This window comes from Lissotriton vulgaris, chromosome 4_1 (genome assembly GCF_964263255.1).
Source record: "Lissotriton vulgaris chromosome 4_1, aLisVul1.2, whole genome shotgun sequence".
In the NCBI taxonomy this organism is placed as follows: domain Eukaryota; kingdom Metazoa; phylum Chordata; class Amphibia; order Caudata; family Salamandridae; genus Lissotriton; species Lissotriton vulgaris.
The window spans coordinates 1,361,420,224-1,361,436,975 of record NC_141691.1 but is presented as its reverse complement, the minus strand read 5'-3'; the positions used below and the strand labels follow the sequence as shown (position 1 = coordinate 1,361,436,975).

The following is a 16,752-nucleotide window of genomic DNA, read 5'->3' as shown; positions in this document are numbered from 1 at the left end:
CAGCAAGGACATGTGCTGACAAACCTAACATTTCTACATGAGTCCTATACTCCACATCTGACCATAAGGAGGATACCAAATCATTGCCCAAAAGACAGTCCACTGGGAGGTCTGAACTAACAACAACCTTTTGAGGCCATTTACCCCTCCCCAGGAGAAATTAACAAGTGCCATACTATGGTTGGTAGTGACATTGCTAGCATTAGTCACTAGGTAGTCTGAACCTAGTATTACCTGTCCAGGGTCCACAAATGCTGGTGTCACCATAGTGACACTGGCACAGGTGTCCCAGTAGGCCTGAGCCATCTTTCCATTGATTAAAGGTGTTTGCCTGTACTTGCCCAGGGTACTGGGACTTATTGTAGGGGTCAAATCCATGTCCCCAGTACAAACAAGAACAGCCTGGGTAGGTACTCTGACTAGGTCAGAGCCTGCCTCAGATACCAAGGTTAACCCCACAATAGCCTTTTGAGGAACACTACCACTACTAACTGAACTAGGGGTTGCAGGTGCCTGAGGGGCAGTAGTGGTAGGAGCTGGGCCTTTCTTGATGCACTCACTAAACCAGTGAGTATTACTTTTACAGTATTGGCACCATGGTTTCTTCTGACCATTATTCTTCTTCTTTTGGGAACTCTGGGACCCACCCTCCTTTGATTGTTGGGGCCCTGTTGAAGACTTCTGGTCATTTTGCTTATTCTCATTACCCTTTTGGTCTGCTTTCTTCCGGCCACCACCCTGGTTCTGGTTCTGCTGCTTGACCCTTGTCCTGACCCATCTGTCTGCCTTCTTTCCCAATTCTTGGGGAGAGGTCAGATCTGAGTCAATAAGGTGCTGATGCAACAACTGAATCTGACAATTACTTAAGATTTGTTCTCTCGTAATTACATTATACAATCCTATGTAATCAGTAACTTTACTTCCCAGTAACCAGCCTTCAAAAGCCTTAGTGGCACAATCAACAAAGTCAGCCCAATCCTGAGACTGAATTTTCTGGGTGTCTCTGAACAGCAACCTGTACTGCTCAGTTGTTAAGCCAAACCCATCAATCAGTGTATTCTTCAGGACTTGGTAATTGTTAGCATCCTCAGCTCTAGTAGTGAGAAGCTTATCTCTACCTTTACCTTCAAAGGAGAGCCACAATATAGCTGCCCACTGACTCCTGGGGATGCACTGGACAGTGCAGGCCCTCTCCAAAGCAGTTATCCATTTGTGGATGTCATCCCCTTGTTTAAAGGGGGACACTATTTTACTCAGGTGTCTAGTATCAAAACTCCTGTCTTTATCTCTAGGGATAATGCTGCCACCAGTGGGGTCTGCCCCACTCAATTTCTGCTCTCTGGCAAAGGCAAGTCTTTCTTTGGCAAGGGCAAGTTCTTCCCTCTCAATACTCAGATTGACTTCCCTCATTTTAGCTTCATGCTCCCTTCTCTGGGGGGATGTCATCCCTCTCTGAGAAGATGCCTGAGAGACATGGGTGTGAATAGATCTGTTAGAGCCTCTGGAGAGAGACCTAACTCGTCTATTCCCAAGGTTAAGCCTGCCTGAGGATGGGCCTGGGGGTCCCCCTGTTCCATTCTCATGTATGCTTAAGTTGGCCCTGGTAAGTCTGCTGACACCTCCCTGACCATGGTTTACCTCACCATCAGATGAGTCTCCATCTCCCTCCACTTCATCAGTTTCAGGGAAATCGGAGTCCTCCTCTAGTGGGGGTATGTCTTCCTCTGTAGGGTCAGATGGGCCTGGATTCAAAGCCCTTCTGGCATCAAATGTCTCTAAGAGACCTATCAGGAAGTTAATTGTAGGGTTAGAACCCTGTTTTAGTTTCATGGAGGTACACAATTGTCTCATCTCCTGGAAGCTAAGGGCTGCATATCTTGACATGACCTGTGGAGGGTCAACTGCCACAAGGGGAGCCACTGTGTTCTCTCCTGTGGTAGACATGCTTTTCTAGTGAGGTGTAAGTGGTGCACTTACCTACACTATGGGTTTACCTACTGATCTCTTGCTAAGAGTTGTAGTCAGGGTGTGCTACTCCCTTTCTACTACAACAGCTGGTTCAGTAGAACTCAGAGTATTTCTAAGCTTGTTATATGTACCTATGGTACCTTATGTGATCTTTCAAATGATATCTTAAGATTATATTTGGTAAAAACAACAGCAAGCTCAAATCCCAACCGCTGCACACCAATGTGAGAAGTTGGCCTGATATATGATGCTCACTAGTTCTAGTGATCACCTTGTATCAGTCCAAACAACCCTTATGGTGATTGGTTGTAAGTCAACCTTATAGACCAGCTATCCTAGTGGTAGCATGGACAAAGCAGTCTTAGGCTAAACTCTTTTGGCATGTGAAGCCAGCTGTTTTACTACATATAACCCCTTGAATACCAAGCGAAAGGACACCACACAGTTTGTTATGAAAATAAACAAGTATTTATTAACTAACATACACCTCTTAACTCTTTATTAGGTCAGAGGGCTAAGCACATGACAATCTCTTAGGAAAAATACGTTCAAGTTGCACGATTTACAATGGTGCCCTAGGGGCACGACAAACCATATACTAAGTAAGTGGAATGTGAAAGTCAATAATAGGAATGGAGCTGTCCAGAGGCTGTAGGATCGCTGGGACCCCACTATACTAACTTGAGGTAGGTAATAGGAGGCCCACGGAACGCGTGTGCAGAGTGTGAACTCACACGCGAGATGCGTACAAACGTCTATGGACAGTACAGTTTTAAGAAAAAGGTCAGTACGGACGTCCCTGACTAGATAGGACCAAAACGACTGTGGAACTGGACTCTAGGAGAGTCAAGCTACCCTTGAGCACCGAAATGCTCGTGTTACCTCACCCACAGGCTGCGGGTGCATAGGTGCCAAGTCGTGTCGGGTTCCGGCGTTGAAGTCTATGGAGCTTGGAGAAAAAGATGCTGCAGGCGGTCAGGAGGAAGACGTCCGGTGTGATCCAAGGGTGGATCAGTGAAGAGAAGAACCTGAAAGCAGAGGGGACAATGTTCAAAGTCACTAGCCAGTGACTGGAGTGGAACCAGGAGTGGAACCAGATGTCGTCTTCGCGATCAGGTGAAGGTGGACGCTTGTCTCTGCAGCCACGTGGACCAGGTGGTGTCTTCAACTACCAGGATGGAGGCACTTGCTGTCCCACGCAGGCTCTCGCTGTCGGCGATGTCGGCTTCGGATTCGGAGTCAACAGGCCTTGGCAAAGGCAACCCACGCGGTGAGTGGAAACGGCGTCTGGAGTGGACCAGGAGGGTCCGGGGTGCTCCTCTTTTGGAAGGGAGCAAGGGCCAGTCTGGAGCAACCAGACCAGCAGTGAAGTTGTCGGGTTTCGTCGTCTAGGAGGTCACAAGCCAGCCGGCAAGTGACCAGACAACGCGTCGAGCAGCAAACAGGCAGAAGGGCCCCACGCAGATCTCGTGGATGCTGGAGGGCTGGTCTTTGATGCCGGAGCTGCTCGGGGTCTCTCTGTCCCCAAAGCACTTGGACGAGGATACCTCTGAAGTCGTGCTGGAGCGAAATGCTGCTTCTTTCAAGATGGCCGGTCCCACGTGTCTCGTCGCACCCACGGATCTCAGCTGTGCTACAGATGTAGGTAGAGGTCAGAGAGGTCTGGGAATCCGGGTCTCGTCGGGCTCTGAAGTCTGGATCCGGGAAGGTAGTCGACAAAGTGAAGCCGCTGGACGCTGATGGTGCCTGCTTGTGCAGGGTGGACACTCCTTGCCCACAAGGGAGATTTCCTCAGTCTTCTGTGGAGCAGAACGTCGAAGTCCAGAGTTTCTTCTTGTAAAGTTGTTCAGGATAATCTAATCTGGAATGGGACCAGCTCCTACCTTTATCCGGCTAAAGGGGGCTGTACTACGACTAGGTCCCTCCTCTGGGTGGGACCAGGAAGGGGGGTGGTTACACCCCCTATCCTTTGTCCGGTCTTGCGCCAGCTCTGGGGCTGGAGTGCCCCAGGAACTGGTTTAGACCGGAGTATGCACAGGGACACCTTGTGTGCCCCAGGCATGTCTCATTCCTTTCAGCCCTGTCCTACCTAATACACAAAATCCTGTCTGGGGTGGTGCTAGCACCTCCCAAGGCAGGAAACCCTTTGTCCAAGCCTCCCTCGCTGGAAGGACTCCCAGCAGCAGGAGGTCAGACTTGTGTCTGTGGTGGCAGCATTCATTTTGTGATGCTGAGGCTCGAGTTAACTTTAACCGGGGTTCACAGTTACATACATGTTGTGTCCCTCTAGAAAGGTGGAATGCTACCCCCGTCACCAGAACTGGCGAGGGGGTAGTATTCCAATTCGTATGACACCGTACTCGACATGTTTTGATAATGTTATACCAAAGTTGGCAATAATCGCTACTCCCACTACTTTCCGGTACCCAAGAAGGGCAAAGGGGGCCTACGCCCTATCTTGGACCCACGGAACGTCAACGGCTTCCTCCGGAAGGAGAAGTTCAAGATGCTGACTCTGGCTCAGGTCTTATCTGCCCTGGATCCAGGAAACTGGATGGTAGCGTTGGACTTGCATGACTCTTATTTCCACATCCCCGTCCTGCCGGCCCACCGGCGTTACCTGTGGTTCACGGTAGGCCACGAGCACTTTCAGTTTACTGTGCTCCCCTTCGGCCTTACCAGCGCCCCACGGGTGTTCACGAAAGTGATGGCGGTGGTCGCAGCTCATCTGCGCATGTTAGGGGTTTCAGTCTTCCCCCTACCTCGACGACTGGTTGTTGAAGGCGGGCTCGCCATAGACTGTAGTCAGCCACCTCCACAGGACGGCAGACCTCTTGCAGCAGCTGGGGTTCTCCATCAATGTGCAGAAGTCACACCTGTGCCCCTCTCAGAAGTTCCTTTTCATCGGAGCGGTTCTCGGCTCGGCGCGGTTTCGGGTTTACCCGCCCGAACAGCGGGTTCGGGATATACAGGCTCTCATTCCAATCTTCCAGCCTTTATCCCGAGTCTCAGTCAGGTTGACGCTGCGGCTTCTGGGGCTGATGGCTTCCTGCATCCTTCTGGTGCATCATGCCCGTTGGCGGATGCGGGCTCTGCAATGGGACCTGAAGTTTCAGTGGGCCCAGCATCAGGGCAACCTGTCCGACCATGTCCTGATCTCGGAGGGCACTGCGAGACCGTCTGCAGTGGTGGCTCATGGACCGCGATTGGGTCAGTGGCAGATCCCTCTCCCTTCCCCAACTGGAGCACGTATTTGTGACGGACGCGTCCCTCCAGGGCTGGGGTGGCCACATGGGAGAGGCGGAGATCAGAGGCCTCTGGTCTCCGGCGGAGTCCCAGCTCCATATCAACCTTTTGGAGCTGCGGGCGATTCATCTAGCACTGAAGGCATTCCTCCCCTCTGTCCGAGGGAGTGCAGTGCAGGCGTTCACTGACAACACCACCGCCTTGTGGTACTGCAACAAACAGGGCGGGGTGGGGTCGTGGACCCTATGTCGTGGACCCTATGCCAGGAGGCTCTGCGCCTCTGGCAATGGATGGAACATCAGGGCGTGACCCTGGTGGTTCAACACCTGGCAGGTTCTCTGAACACCAGGGCGGACGAACTCAGCCGCCGGTGTATGATGGATCACGTATGGCGTCTAAACTCGGACGTGGCGCAAGGTCTCTTTCTGCAGTGGGTAGAGCCTTGGTTAGATCTATTCGCCACCGAAGAGAACGCGCAATGTCATCAGTTCTGCGCGTTGGAATTTCCAAGGCGTCACTCGCTCGGAGCCGCTTTTCGTCGTGAGTGGAGTTGCTGTCTTTTGTACGCCTATACCACTTCTGCCCAGAGTGCTGAAGAAGATCAGGCGCGACCGGGCACAAGTCATCCTTGTGGCTCCGGACTGGGCACGAAGGTACTGGTATTCCGAGCTACTCAGTATGTCAGTCGATCCCCCGGTTCGTCTGCCTCTTCAAGAGGACCTTTTGTCGCAGCAGCAGGGGACGGTCCTCCACCCGAACCTGTCCAGACTCCACCTCCATGCTTGGAGGTTGAGCGGTGACAGTTGAGGCCATTTGACTTGCCTCCTGAAGTCTGTAACATCATTCTGGCAGCCAAGCGTCCCTCCACAAAGTCGGTATACGCCTGCAGGTGGAACAGATTTGTGGCGTGGTGCACAGCAAAGGCTGTGGATCCTCTCTCTGCCCCTCTTTCTGAGATTCTTCTCTTTCTTCTTTCTCTTGCCCAGCAGGGATCTGCTCTGGGCACTATCAAGTGCTACCTTTCTGCTCTTTCAGCCTTTTTGAGGCTGCCTGATCAACCTTCTTTATTCAAGTCCCCTATTGTTAACCGATTCTTGAAAGGCATCACGCATACGTTCCCTCCTGTGCCCTTTGTGATGCCTCAGTGGGACTTGAACTTGGTTCTTACTTTTCTGACGTGCGCTCCCTTTCGAGCCACTTCACAACTGTCCTCTCCGCCGTCTTACTTTGAAGACTGCCTTCCTGGTAGCCATCACCTCTGCCAGGAGAGTGAGTGAGCTCCAGGCTCTATCCTGTAAACCTCCTTTCCTTTCAGTCCATCAAGACAAGGTTGTGTTGCGGACAAGGCCTTCTTTCCTGCCCAAGGTAGTCACGGCCTTCCACATCGGGCAGTCCATCACCTTGCCCACCTTCTTTCCGCTTCCGCATCCCTCGAGAGAGGAAGAGAGGTTCCACCGTCTGGACCCAAAACGTGCGCTCTCGTTTTATCTGGATCGCATACGCCAGTTCCGGGTGGATGACCAACTCTTTGTTGGTTACGTGGGCGCTAAGAAGGGGAAAGCGGTGCACAAGCGGACCATCTCGCGGTGGATCATCTTGTGTATCCAGGCGTGTTATTCCTTGGCTAAGAAGGAACCCCCTGTTGGGCTGAGGGCTCATTCCACTCGAGCCACGGCGACTACAACTGCCTTGGGCCGAGGAGTGCCCTTGCAGGACATTTGCCAGGCAGCTACGTGGGCCTCGATGCACATTTTTGCAAGACACTATTGCCTGGAGAGCCAAGTCTGGAGGGATGGCTTCTTTGGCCGTTCCGTATTCCAGGACTTTCTGGTGTGATTATTGGTTCGCAGACCCACCACCGGGGTTGGTATTGCTGGGGTATCTAGTCTAAGGTAAGGAATCTATCACTAATGTGTCTCTTTCAGATGCACAAGTTACTACTTGTGTAACGATATATCTGTAAGAGACATTAGTTAGTGATAGATTCCTTACCGACCCACCCATCCTCCCCGTTCTGCGAACCTATATCTAGGGTTAAGGTCATCCCCTTTCAGGGTCCTCGTTTCAAGGCACCAGTGTTGGTTTTTAGCATAGCTCTGCGTTTCTGGCGCGGAAAAGCTGTGTCTAAGAACTGTCGTCAGCACGCGGAGGCGGCGTCAAAGTACTCCGACGATGTCTTCACGGCGCCCACGACGACGGTCGCGGAGCCGCAGACGACGCCTACCGACGCGCAAGGGTACGGCTACGCAAAAATTTCCGGATCCAGTCTGACGCCTGGGGATATTCTAAGGTAAGGAATCTATCACTAACTAATGTCTCTTACAGATATATCGTTACACAAGTAGTAACTTGTGCTTATGGTTGTGAAATAAAATACAAAAATTCTTACTTATATTTAGATCCACAAACCATAGCGCTCACACCTTCCATGCAAAGTACAACTCTCAGATCAAATATAATGCTTAGGTTGTCACAATATTTATAGCAATAAATAAGAGGAATTCATATATTAAAATATCAGTACATATACTCATCACAAATCTAATCAATAACTGCATTACCATTAGGACTACTTCTCCGTACTTAAAACGTAGTACAATTGTAATTTTGCATGTCGTCTAATAATACTAACTTGGGAATACCGAGCTGCCCCAGCCAGTGTGTGATTAGCTGGATCATAGTCATGAAAATATCCAAATGTGCATGGTGTAGTACTCTTATATGATGTCATAAGTCTATTGCATGTAGTACTTGTTTAGAGTATGTCTATGCTTAAAATGTATCCTTTTGCAAATTTTTCTTCTTCTGTAGAGTTTATAGTAAGTATTGTTTCAGAAGATGACACCATCATTAAGAACATAGGCTCAGGCAGCATTTCCATGAAATTGTGGAAAGGGCAAAGTAATGGAAGCCGCCCACCTGTTGATAGTGTGAGTAAATCCAAATATTATTGATTCTTTAGATCACAAAAAGGCAAATGTTCCCTTTACTCTACATATACAGTTTGATTTTAAACTGTTCAAACCTTTCCTTGGATTATAAATAATTATTTTTCAACACAATTACATCTGATTTTATGTTTATTACTTGCTTAATTTGTTCTTTCTTCCCCCTATTAAGTATATTTCTCCAATAATACTTCTTCCTGTTGATGTCTCATCTGCTGGAATATCCCTGGACACTACTTGCTTGCCTTAGTTAGTAATAGATATTTTTTCTTATAGAATCCCATTAATTTGCCTAATAGCATTCACAATACCAAATTCATTTCAATGTATTACCTCCTCCCCCTCTTGAAAAGAATGTCTCACAGGATGTGCTAGATATTGCCATCTAAATGTTGGTACACAAACAACCTCCTCCAGGTAAAACACAAAGACCAGGTTCTTAAAAGGCAAGGGTTCAAATCTAAGTTTCCCTCCGATCATACAGCATAGAGAGTCCATTCAAGAGGTTATAAACTAGCTTGCATCGAAGCCAAAAAAGCATGCTTCCAGTACTGCATCAATTATGCCAACACATGACTAGAAGATTATTCCAAATGTGAAAAGATATGACTACAGTAAGACTTTCGTCCTCCCGCCTGACACCTTTCCCAGGAATTTGTGGCAATGTATTATTCTTTTACACAAACAAAATCTACTTTAAGACAGAGCATCCCAACAATAGCTTGTCTGCCTAACAACCCACTGCCACATGCCTCTACCATCATATCAGACTTTACTCTGGCCTTTGACACTTCCATAACTGAAACATTTGCAACACCAAAAGTGTCAATTTACGCTTTCCAGCTCTACTACTGCTTATCATGAGACTAAAATAAAGCATGTCTTGCCAGTAGAACTTTTCCTCAGACCTTCAGTCATTACAGAAGAGAATAATGCGAACTATATATCCATGTCTGGGGTTTCACTAATACAGTTGTATCCTGGCAACTCTCTTCTCATCTGGAAGGTAACAAACTCCTAAGGGATTTCCAGTCTGACATCAGACTCCAAAGAGAAACAGAAGCTACATTACAACAAATCATAGAAAAGATCCTTAACTGCATGGAAAAACGCTCTCCTTGCACTGCACTCTGATAACTCCTGGATCTGTCTACAGCATTCAACACCATGGCCACCGAAATTCTATTTGCTAGTGTAACATAGTAAATCAGTTACCAACACATATCAAAGGGTGAATAATGAAAATACTTTATTCCAGCACCTCACCCAACAAGATCTTCCAGGTAACTGCCTGTTATTCTTTAAAGCACATTCTGAAACATCATTCTACATTCTCTCTGACATCATACTGCCTGCTGACATCTACGCAGCTAGGCCACAGTACACTATCACACTTCTCCTTCTTTTAACAAGCAATCAGATAGGCTAGAACAATTTACAGGCATTTGGAGCGTAGCACCCTTACCTCCTTCTTGTAAATCTCTCTCACTAGGTCAAGCTTTCCTATCCGAGTTTAACTTCTTATTTGGTGTCCTTCAGCACTTAGCTTTATACCCAAAACGCTCTGCAGCATTGACAGGCACCCTGTCACCCAGATCCTAGAATCTTGTAATGTTGGTTGTCACATATATGCTTAAGGCACTCAACTTTACCTTAACAGGCTGGGAATGCCAACAACCAATCCATGCTATCGCTCTGCCTCTCTCATGTTCAGTACTGGATGCAGGAAAACTGCCTTTTCCGGTATGGTGATAAAGCAGGTATCGTCCTCATGGGGATAGCTGCAGATTTTTGCCTGGCCTCAGTTCCTTAGCCCTTCTCCACAATACATATTGAAAGCTTGTAACCTTGGTGTTCTGTCGGACAGTGTTCTCTCCTTTGCTCTCCAGATTAAAGCTTTCACCAAGTCTCCCTTCCACACCTAAGCCAGCTGTGAGCCATCCATCTCCTCCTCAACATACCTCTAAAAATAGCTGTTGTGATCTCCTACCTGGGATACTGTAGCCATTGCCAAACTCCTAAAGGTTCAAAACCACACAGTCTTCTTCTGTTAGGCTTGAACCACTGCGAAGGCATCACCCTCTCTCCCTAAAAAATCCTCCACTGGCAGCATTTAAGGGAGAGATTAAACTTTCTAAAATTCTATCTACTTCTAAACCCATCTTTTCATTAAGGTTATTAGAGCCTCTAGCCAGCTGCCATCAATTGTCTCTTAACAGGAAGTGGTCACATAGTCTACAAAACCTATCCCAGTGCCTGCTTGTTAGACTCCTAAAACAAGCCATTGAGATTTTGCTCCCCCTGTGGCTTTTGTGGCTTTAACTCCTTTTTCCAAATAACATGGTTTCTAATGGATGTTTCTAACTGCAGATTCCTCACCTTGTGAATATCACCAGGCTGGATCCTGATAACTCAAAAAACTGTGCTGGTACGTGACACAAGGTGACTCTTGGTTGACTCCATTCCTCTTCGGAATTGACCAGCAGAGCTGTGTATAAGCACCACCCATGCACGTTTTGGTTCATTGTTTTCTTTCTGTTGCCTTCAGATGGTCATCCAGAGCGCTACTCCTCTTTTTTTTCACACAGTGACGAGATTGTTTCCTCTAGTTTTCTTTCAGCGTGCAGAGGAACATATGACCCCCCACTAGGAATAGAGGGTTTAAACCTTGAGAGACTGTCGCTAACAGATGTCTTTGAGGGAATCCCTGAGGTGTACCTCTGGTGTGTGGGTTCCACGCACAACTTCAAGGCCTAAGACAACTGTGCCCAAATGAATCTGAATGCCCTCCTTGAACACAAAGCTCTATGTGGTGAAACACTGCAAGACTCCACACATGTCCTGTTTCTGGTAGAAGTATAAAGTGTGATCCGCTCCTGTGGCATATGATCTTCATGATCGAGGCCTTCTGGTAAGTCCAAGAAATATATATAAGAAGTCCAAGTAGGACATAGCCTCTTCTAGCCACTCTTGTTCTCCAGAGAAAGGTGCAAGGGTGTCTCATTCCTCCAGGCCTCACTCCCACTCCACCAGGGAGCCGAGTTAAACTTTGGTCCCAATGCATTCTGAGTTCCCCTGAAGTTTGATTCTGAAATTTGCATCAGTCCCTTGGACGTCAATGTCGGTACAGACTCCACTGATGCCAGAAGAGTCATAACTACCTACTGTGGTATCCCACTCTGTGCCTACTTTTTCTAGCCCAAATCTGTGCGCAGATTCTGATATTGCGCATGGACACTGCACCGACTGTTCGGCTTGGACTCAAACCAGAGCCAGCCAAATGGAGACCACAATGGAGGGGCTTGCAAAGAGTTTGCACTACTTTATAATGAAGACAATTGGTATATAGACCTTCAAGAGGTCGGTGGATTGTATATCTCACCCCTGTGAGAAGTTGGCCTGATATGCAGTGCTCACTATTCTAGTGATCACTATGTATCAGTCCAAACAACCCTTATTGATGATTGGTTGTAAGTCAACCGTTAGACCAGCTATCCTAGTAGCATGGACAAGAGCAGTCTTTAGGCTAAACTCTAGAGGGCGTGTTAAGCCAGCTGTTATACCATCACATATACCCCTTGAACACCAAGTGAAAGGACACCACACAAGTTGTTATGAAAATAAAAGTATATTTATTTAGAACAAAACAACCCTGGACTCTTTATGAGGACAGGGTGCTAAGCACAATACAAATCTCTTAGGAAAATACGCAAAGTTGCACAATTTACACAAATGCCCGAGGGGCACGAAAAACCATATACTCTAAAAGTGGAATGCGAAATTACTAGCAGGTAAGTACTACGCTAATAGGGTTTGGGATCGCTAGGACTTGACTACTGAACCTTCAGATTACTAGCAGGAGGCCTAGGGAGATCGGGTGCAGAGTGTGCACTCTCACGCGGGATGCGGAACAAAGTCTATGGTTGCTAGGAATTACAAAGTTAGTGTTATCGGATGAATCCGACTAGTTAGGCTGAAAACGAAAAAGGATCTGGACCCTTGGATAGTGAGGCTATGCTGGGGCACCGAAATGCCGAAGTTACCTAGCCCAGGGGCTGCGGCTGCATAGTTCTGGAAAGACGTCGGGAATCCTCGTTGCAGTCTATGGAGCCTGAAAGAAGAAGTTGCTGGCAGGCGACCAGTGAAGAGATTCGGATGGATCCAAGCCTGGATCGAAGATGAAGACACCTGTAAGCAGAGGGGACCAAGTTCTGAATCACTAGCCAGTGATTAGATGGGCGGGCACCAGGATGGCACCGGATGGAGTCACCTCGACCAGGTGAGTGGGCGACGCTGGGCTCTGCAGTCTCACGGACCAGGAGGCGTTGTCGGCGACCAGGATGGAGGTGCGAGGTGTCCCACGGAGGTATCTGCTGTCGACGTCGCTGGACCCAGGATTGGGGCAACAAGTCTTGGCAAATGCAAGCCCACGCGGTGGACTCAAAATGGCATCTGGAGTGGACCAGGAGGGTTCGGGTTGCTCCTCAGTTGGAGGGGAGCAAGGGCCAGTCTGGAGCAACCAGACCAGCGGTGTTGATGTCGTCGTTCGTCGTCGGGAAGGCCACAAGCCAGCGGGCTAGTAGCCAGACAACGCGGTGAGCAGCAAAGAGCAGAAGGGCCCCACGCAGATCTCGTGGAGGCTGGGAGGCTGAACTTCGGTGCTGGAGCTGCTCAGGGTTGGGGCTTCTCGGACCCCAAAGCACTCACTCGAGGATCCCTCGGCGGTCGTGCTGGGCAAGCGTCGTGCAGTCCTGAAGATGGCCGGTCCCTCGAGGTCTCGTCACACCCACGAATCTTAGCTGGGCTGATGATGCAGGTTGAGGTCAGAGGTGCCAGGGAAGCCGGTTCTCGTCGAGCTGGGCAGTCTTGATCCGGAGGAGAGACTTACAGCAGACCGCGATGCTTGGATGGTGCCTGCGGATGCAGGGTGACTACTCCTTAGTCACAAGGGAGAAATCTTGAGAAGAAGTCGAGAGTTCCTTTCGTAGAAAGTAATTTCAGGATTCAAAGATGATCTAATTTGGAAGGGGGCCCGCTCCTACCTTTATACTAGGAAAAGGGGCTGGCACGCGACTAGGTCCTGCCCATGGGTGGGACCAGGAAGGGGGGTGGTTACACCCCTCTCCCATGCCGGACTTTCCCCAGCTCAGGGGCTGGTGTGCCCCTGGAACTGGTTCTAGCCGGCAGATGCATAGAGAGCACCGGGGTGCCACTTGCAGTCACCTTCCTCTAAAGCCCTGCCTACCCAGGATACACAAAACCCTGTCTGGGATGGTGCTAGCACAGCCCCTGACAGGAAACCCTTTGTCCAAGCCTCCCTCGCTGGAAGGACTCCCAGCAGCAGGAGGTCAGACTTGTGTCTGTGGTGGCAGCATCCATTTTGTGATGCTGAGACTTGAGTTAACTTTAACCGGGGTTCACAGTTACATACATGTCGTGTCCCTCTAGAAGGGTGGAATGCTAACCCCGTCGCCAGAATTGGCGAGGGGTTAGTATTCCAATTCGTATGACACCTTACTCAACATGTTTTGATAAAGCGATACCAGAGTTAGCATATAACCGCGAGGATTATAATGCACTTAAGAGTATATGGTACGCGTTATCATGGAACAGCTATTAGGACTTGGTTCCGCAAGCTGCAAACGGGCTCAGCTCATGCCAGAGCACCATCTCATACGATTCCAAGCACTCTGCCTTCAGGATTGTCAAGGCCTGCCATAGGAGTGACTGATAGGAATACAGGTGTCCATTTTAGGGTTAGATATAGGTATACTATATCTAAAGCAAAGGGTGATTACACCACATTGCCCCAGCTGTCGTGCAGCCAGTTGTGTCAGATTTAGATGGCCAGCCAGGGGTGGCATAATACATGCTGCAGCCCCTGGTAGGCCCTGGGTACACCTATGCCCTGAGTTACAGGGTCTGATAAGGTGGACCAGTACCAATTGGATAATGCACTTAAGGTACACGTGTCAATTTAGTGAGAGAACAGCAAGGCTGTGGGTCTGTTTAGCAGGCCCACAGCCAGAGAAGTCGTAAACCAGTGAAGCAAAAAGCAAAAATCTGGGGTGATCATAGGATTGCAGCCCCTACTCTCCTACAACCCCTACAGCAGAGCCGCTTTTGGAGGACCATCTGTCCATTTTGGATCAGGAAGTGTAGGCTCTTTTGTCCAAAGGGGTTATTGATAGGGTACCAGCATCTGACATGGTGACTGAATGTTTTTTCTACCACTTCTCGTGCCGAAGGAGGACAGAGGCCTCAGTCCTATTCTGGATCTCCACCCTCTTAACGCCATCCTGCTCGAGGACAAATTTAAGATGCTCATGCTGCCATGATTTTTCTGCCCTGGATCCCTAGGCTGGATGATGGCAGTGGACCTATAGGACACCTACTTTCACATTGCTATCCTGCAGGCCCACGGGCACTACCTTCTATTCAATGTGGGGCATGAGCACATTTAGTGTGCCGTGCTCACTCTCGGGCTTACTAGTGCCCCTCAGGTGTTCACAAAGTTGCTGCCCATATTCAGAGGTCAGGGTTACCAGTCTTCTCTGCCTCAACGACTGGCTGTTGAAGGTGGGCTCCCCACAGTTAGTCGCAGACCACCTCCAGATGATGGTAATCTTCTTGATATCGTTGAGGTTCTCATTCAAACTGCTGAAGTCACACCTCACTTCTTCGTAGAGACTCCCTTTTGTCACAGCCATCTTTGATACTATGCACTTTCAGGCCTTTCTTCCGGACCACGGAGTCCAGAATATTTGGGCCATGATCCTGATGTTTCAACCTCTTCTTGGGTCTCAGAGAGTATAGCTCTGAAGCTTTTTGTCCTAAAGGCTTCCTGCAGCCTCCTTGCTGACTAAGCCAGATGGCACACGCAGGCTCTACAATAGCATTTGGAGTCTCAAAGGACCTACCTCCAAGGGACCCTGTCAGATTTTACCCATGTGTCAGAAGCTAATGCAAAAGATCTACTGTAGTGCCTGCAGGACAGCAATTAAACCAGCAGCAGATCCCTTCCCCTACTTCACTCCGATTTGACGGTGGCCATTTGACTTTTGCGTTACTACTTGGTAGGGGAGTGCATCGTTAGGAGGTGAAGATAAGACCTCTCTGGTCTCTGATGAAGACCCATCTTCTAATAAATCTTTTGGAGCTGCAGGTGATTTGCTTGTCATCAAAGGCCTTCCTTCCTGCCATCCCTCAAAAGAATGTTGAGTCAGATTATCATGGACAACACCACTGCCATGTGGTACTGCAACAAGTAGGATTCGGGTACTGTACTGGGTTCTGTGCCAAGCGGCTGTGCAGCTCTGGAGCTTCCTCAATCGTCAGGGCAGCTCCCTGGTGACCCACCACTCTGCAGGATCTTTAACTGACAGGGCGTAAGAACTCAGCAGGCGGCACCTAAGGATCATGAATGTCAGCTACACCCGGAGGTGGCGCAGGGTGCTTTCCAGCACTGGGAGAACCCTGGATTGATGTGTATGCCACTGCTAAGAATGTGCGATGTCAATGCTTTTGCACACTGCAGCTCCTAAGAAGGCTTTCCATCCAAGATGCATTCCACTTGCACTGAAGCACGGATTCCTGTACGCCTTCACTCTGCTGCCTCTCCTGCCAAGAATTCGGAAGAAGAACGGAATGATCAGGCAAAAGTTATCCAAGTAGCTCTGGATTGGGCCAGAAGAGTAAGGTACCCAGAAATGTGGGGCCTGAGCATCTTTCTTACAGTGAGTCTGCCTCATCTGGATGCTCTTCTGTCTCAGCAGCAGGGCTGAGTCTTGCACCCAGACCTGTGCAATCTGAACACCCATGTGTGGAGATTGCGCAGAAACAGTTAACCACATTTTATCTATCTCCTGAAGTAGTTGGTGTCAGCCTGACTGCCAGGTATCCTTCTACAAATTCTGTTTATGTTGAAACGATGGGTTAGTGATTTGGTGTGGCACCTGTGACACAGACAAATTGCAGGCAAATTGTTGTATGAGTTGCTGTTTTTTTATCTTTGGCCCTCCCAGCACTTGCTGTGGGCACTGTTAAAGAGTATCCATTGGCCCTTTCGCCTTTCTGTAGTTACTGGACCAGCCATCTTTTTTTCAAATTGCCTGTTGTGATGCGTTTCCTGAAATGTTTGGTCCACATGTTGCTCCCATAACAAAGACCATCAGAAAGGAGATCATCCCTTGGCGGGGTTCTCTGTGGGAAAGGAACATAAGGCAGTGCAAAAGAGGGCACAATCCAGATGGAAAGTCCTCTGCATCAAGATCTGCTACGCATTGGCTAAGAAGCAGCCCCCTCAGGGATTGAGAGCTCATTTTACCAGAGCAAAGACTACTACTATTGTGCTGACAGGTGGCGTACCTTTACTGGATATTTATCAAGCTGCTACATAGCATCAGTGCACAAGGTCACAGAGGACTTCTGCCTTGATAGCCAAATCCGACAGAATGGCCATTTTGGCCATATGTTCCTGCAGGACTTTTTGGTTTGAACCATTTCCCTGACCCACCACCACGCCACATACTGCGTTCATATCTATTCTGAAAGTGAGGAATCTGCGGTTAAAAGTATCCATTAGAAGAAC

General features: G+C 48.8%; 1 protein-coding gene across 1 annotated transcript in view; it reads left to right on the top strand.

Annotated features, from left to right (window-relative positions):
* SMCHD1 (structural maintenance of chromosomes flexible hinge domain containing 1) overlaps positions 1–16,752 on the top strand; it is a 2,274,803-nt gene that overhangs the window by 1,460,866 nt on the left and 797,185 nt on the right. The window contains exon 36 of the mRNA XM_086965602.1: positions 8,026–8,144. Within this exon, the coding sequence (XP_086821728.1) occupies positions 8,026–8,144 (119 nt within the window). The remainder of the gene's footprint in view (positions 1–8,025; positions 8,145–16,752) is intronic.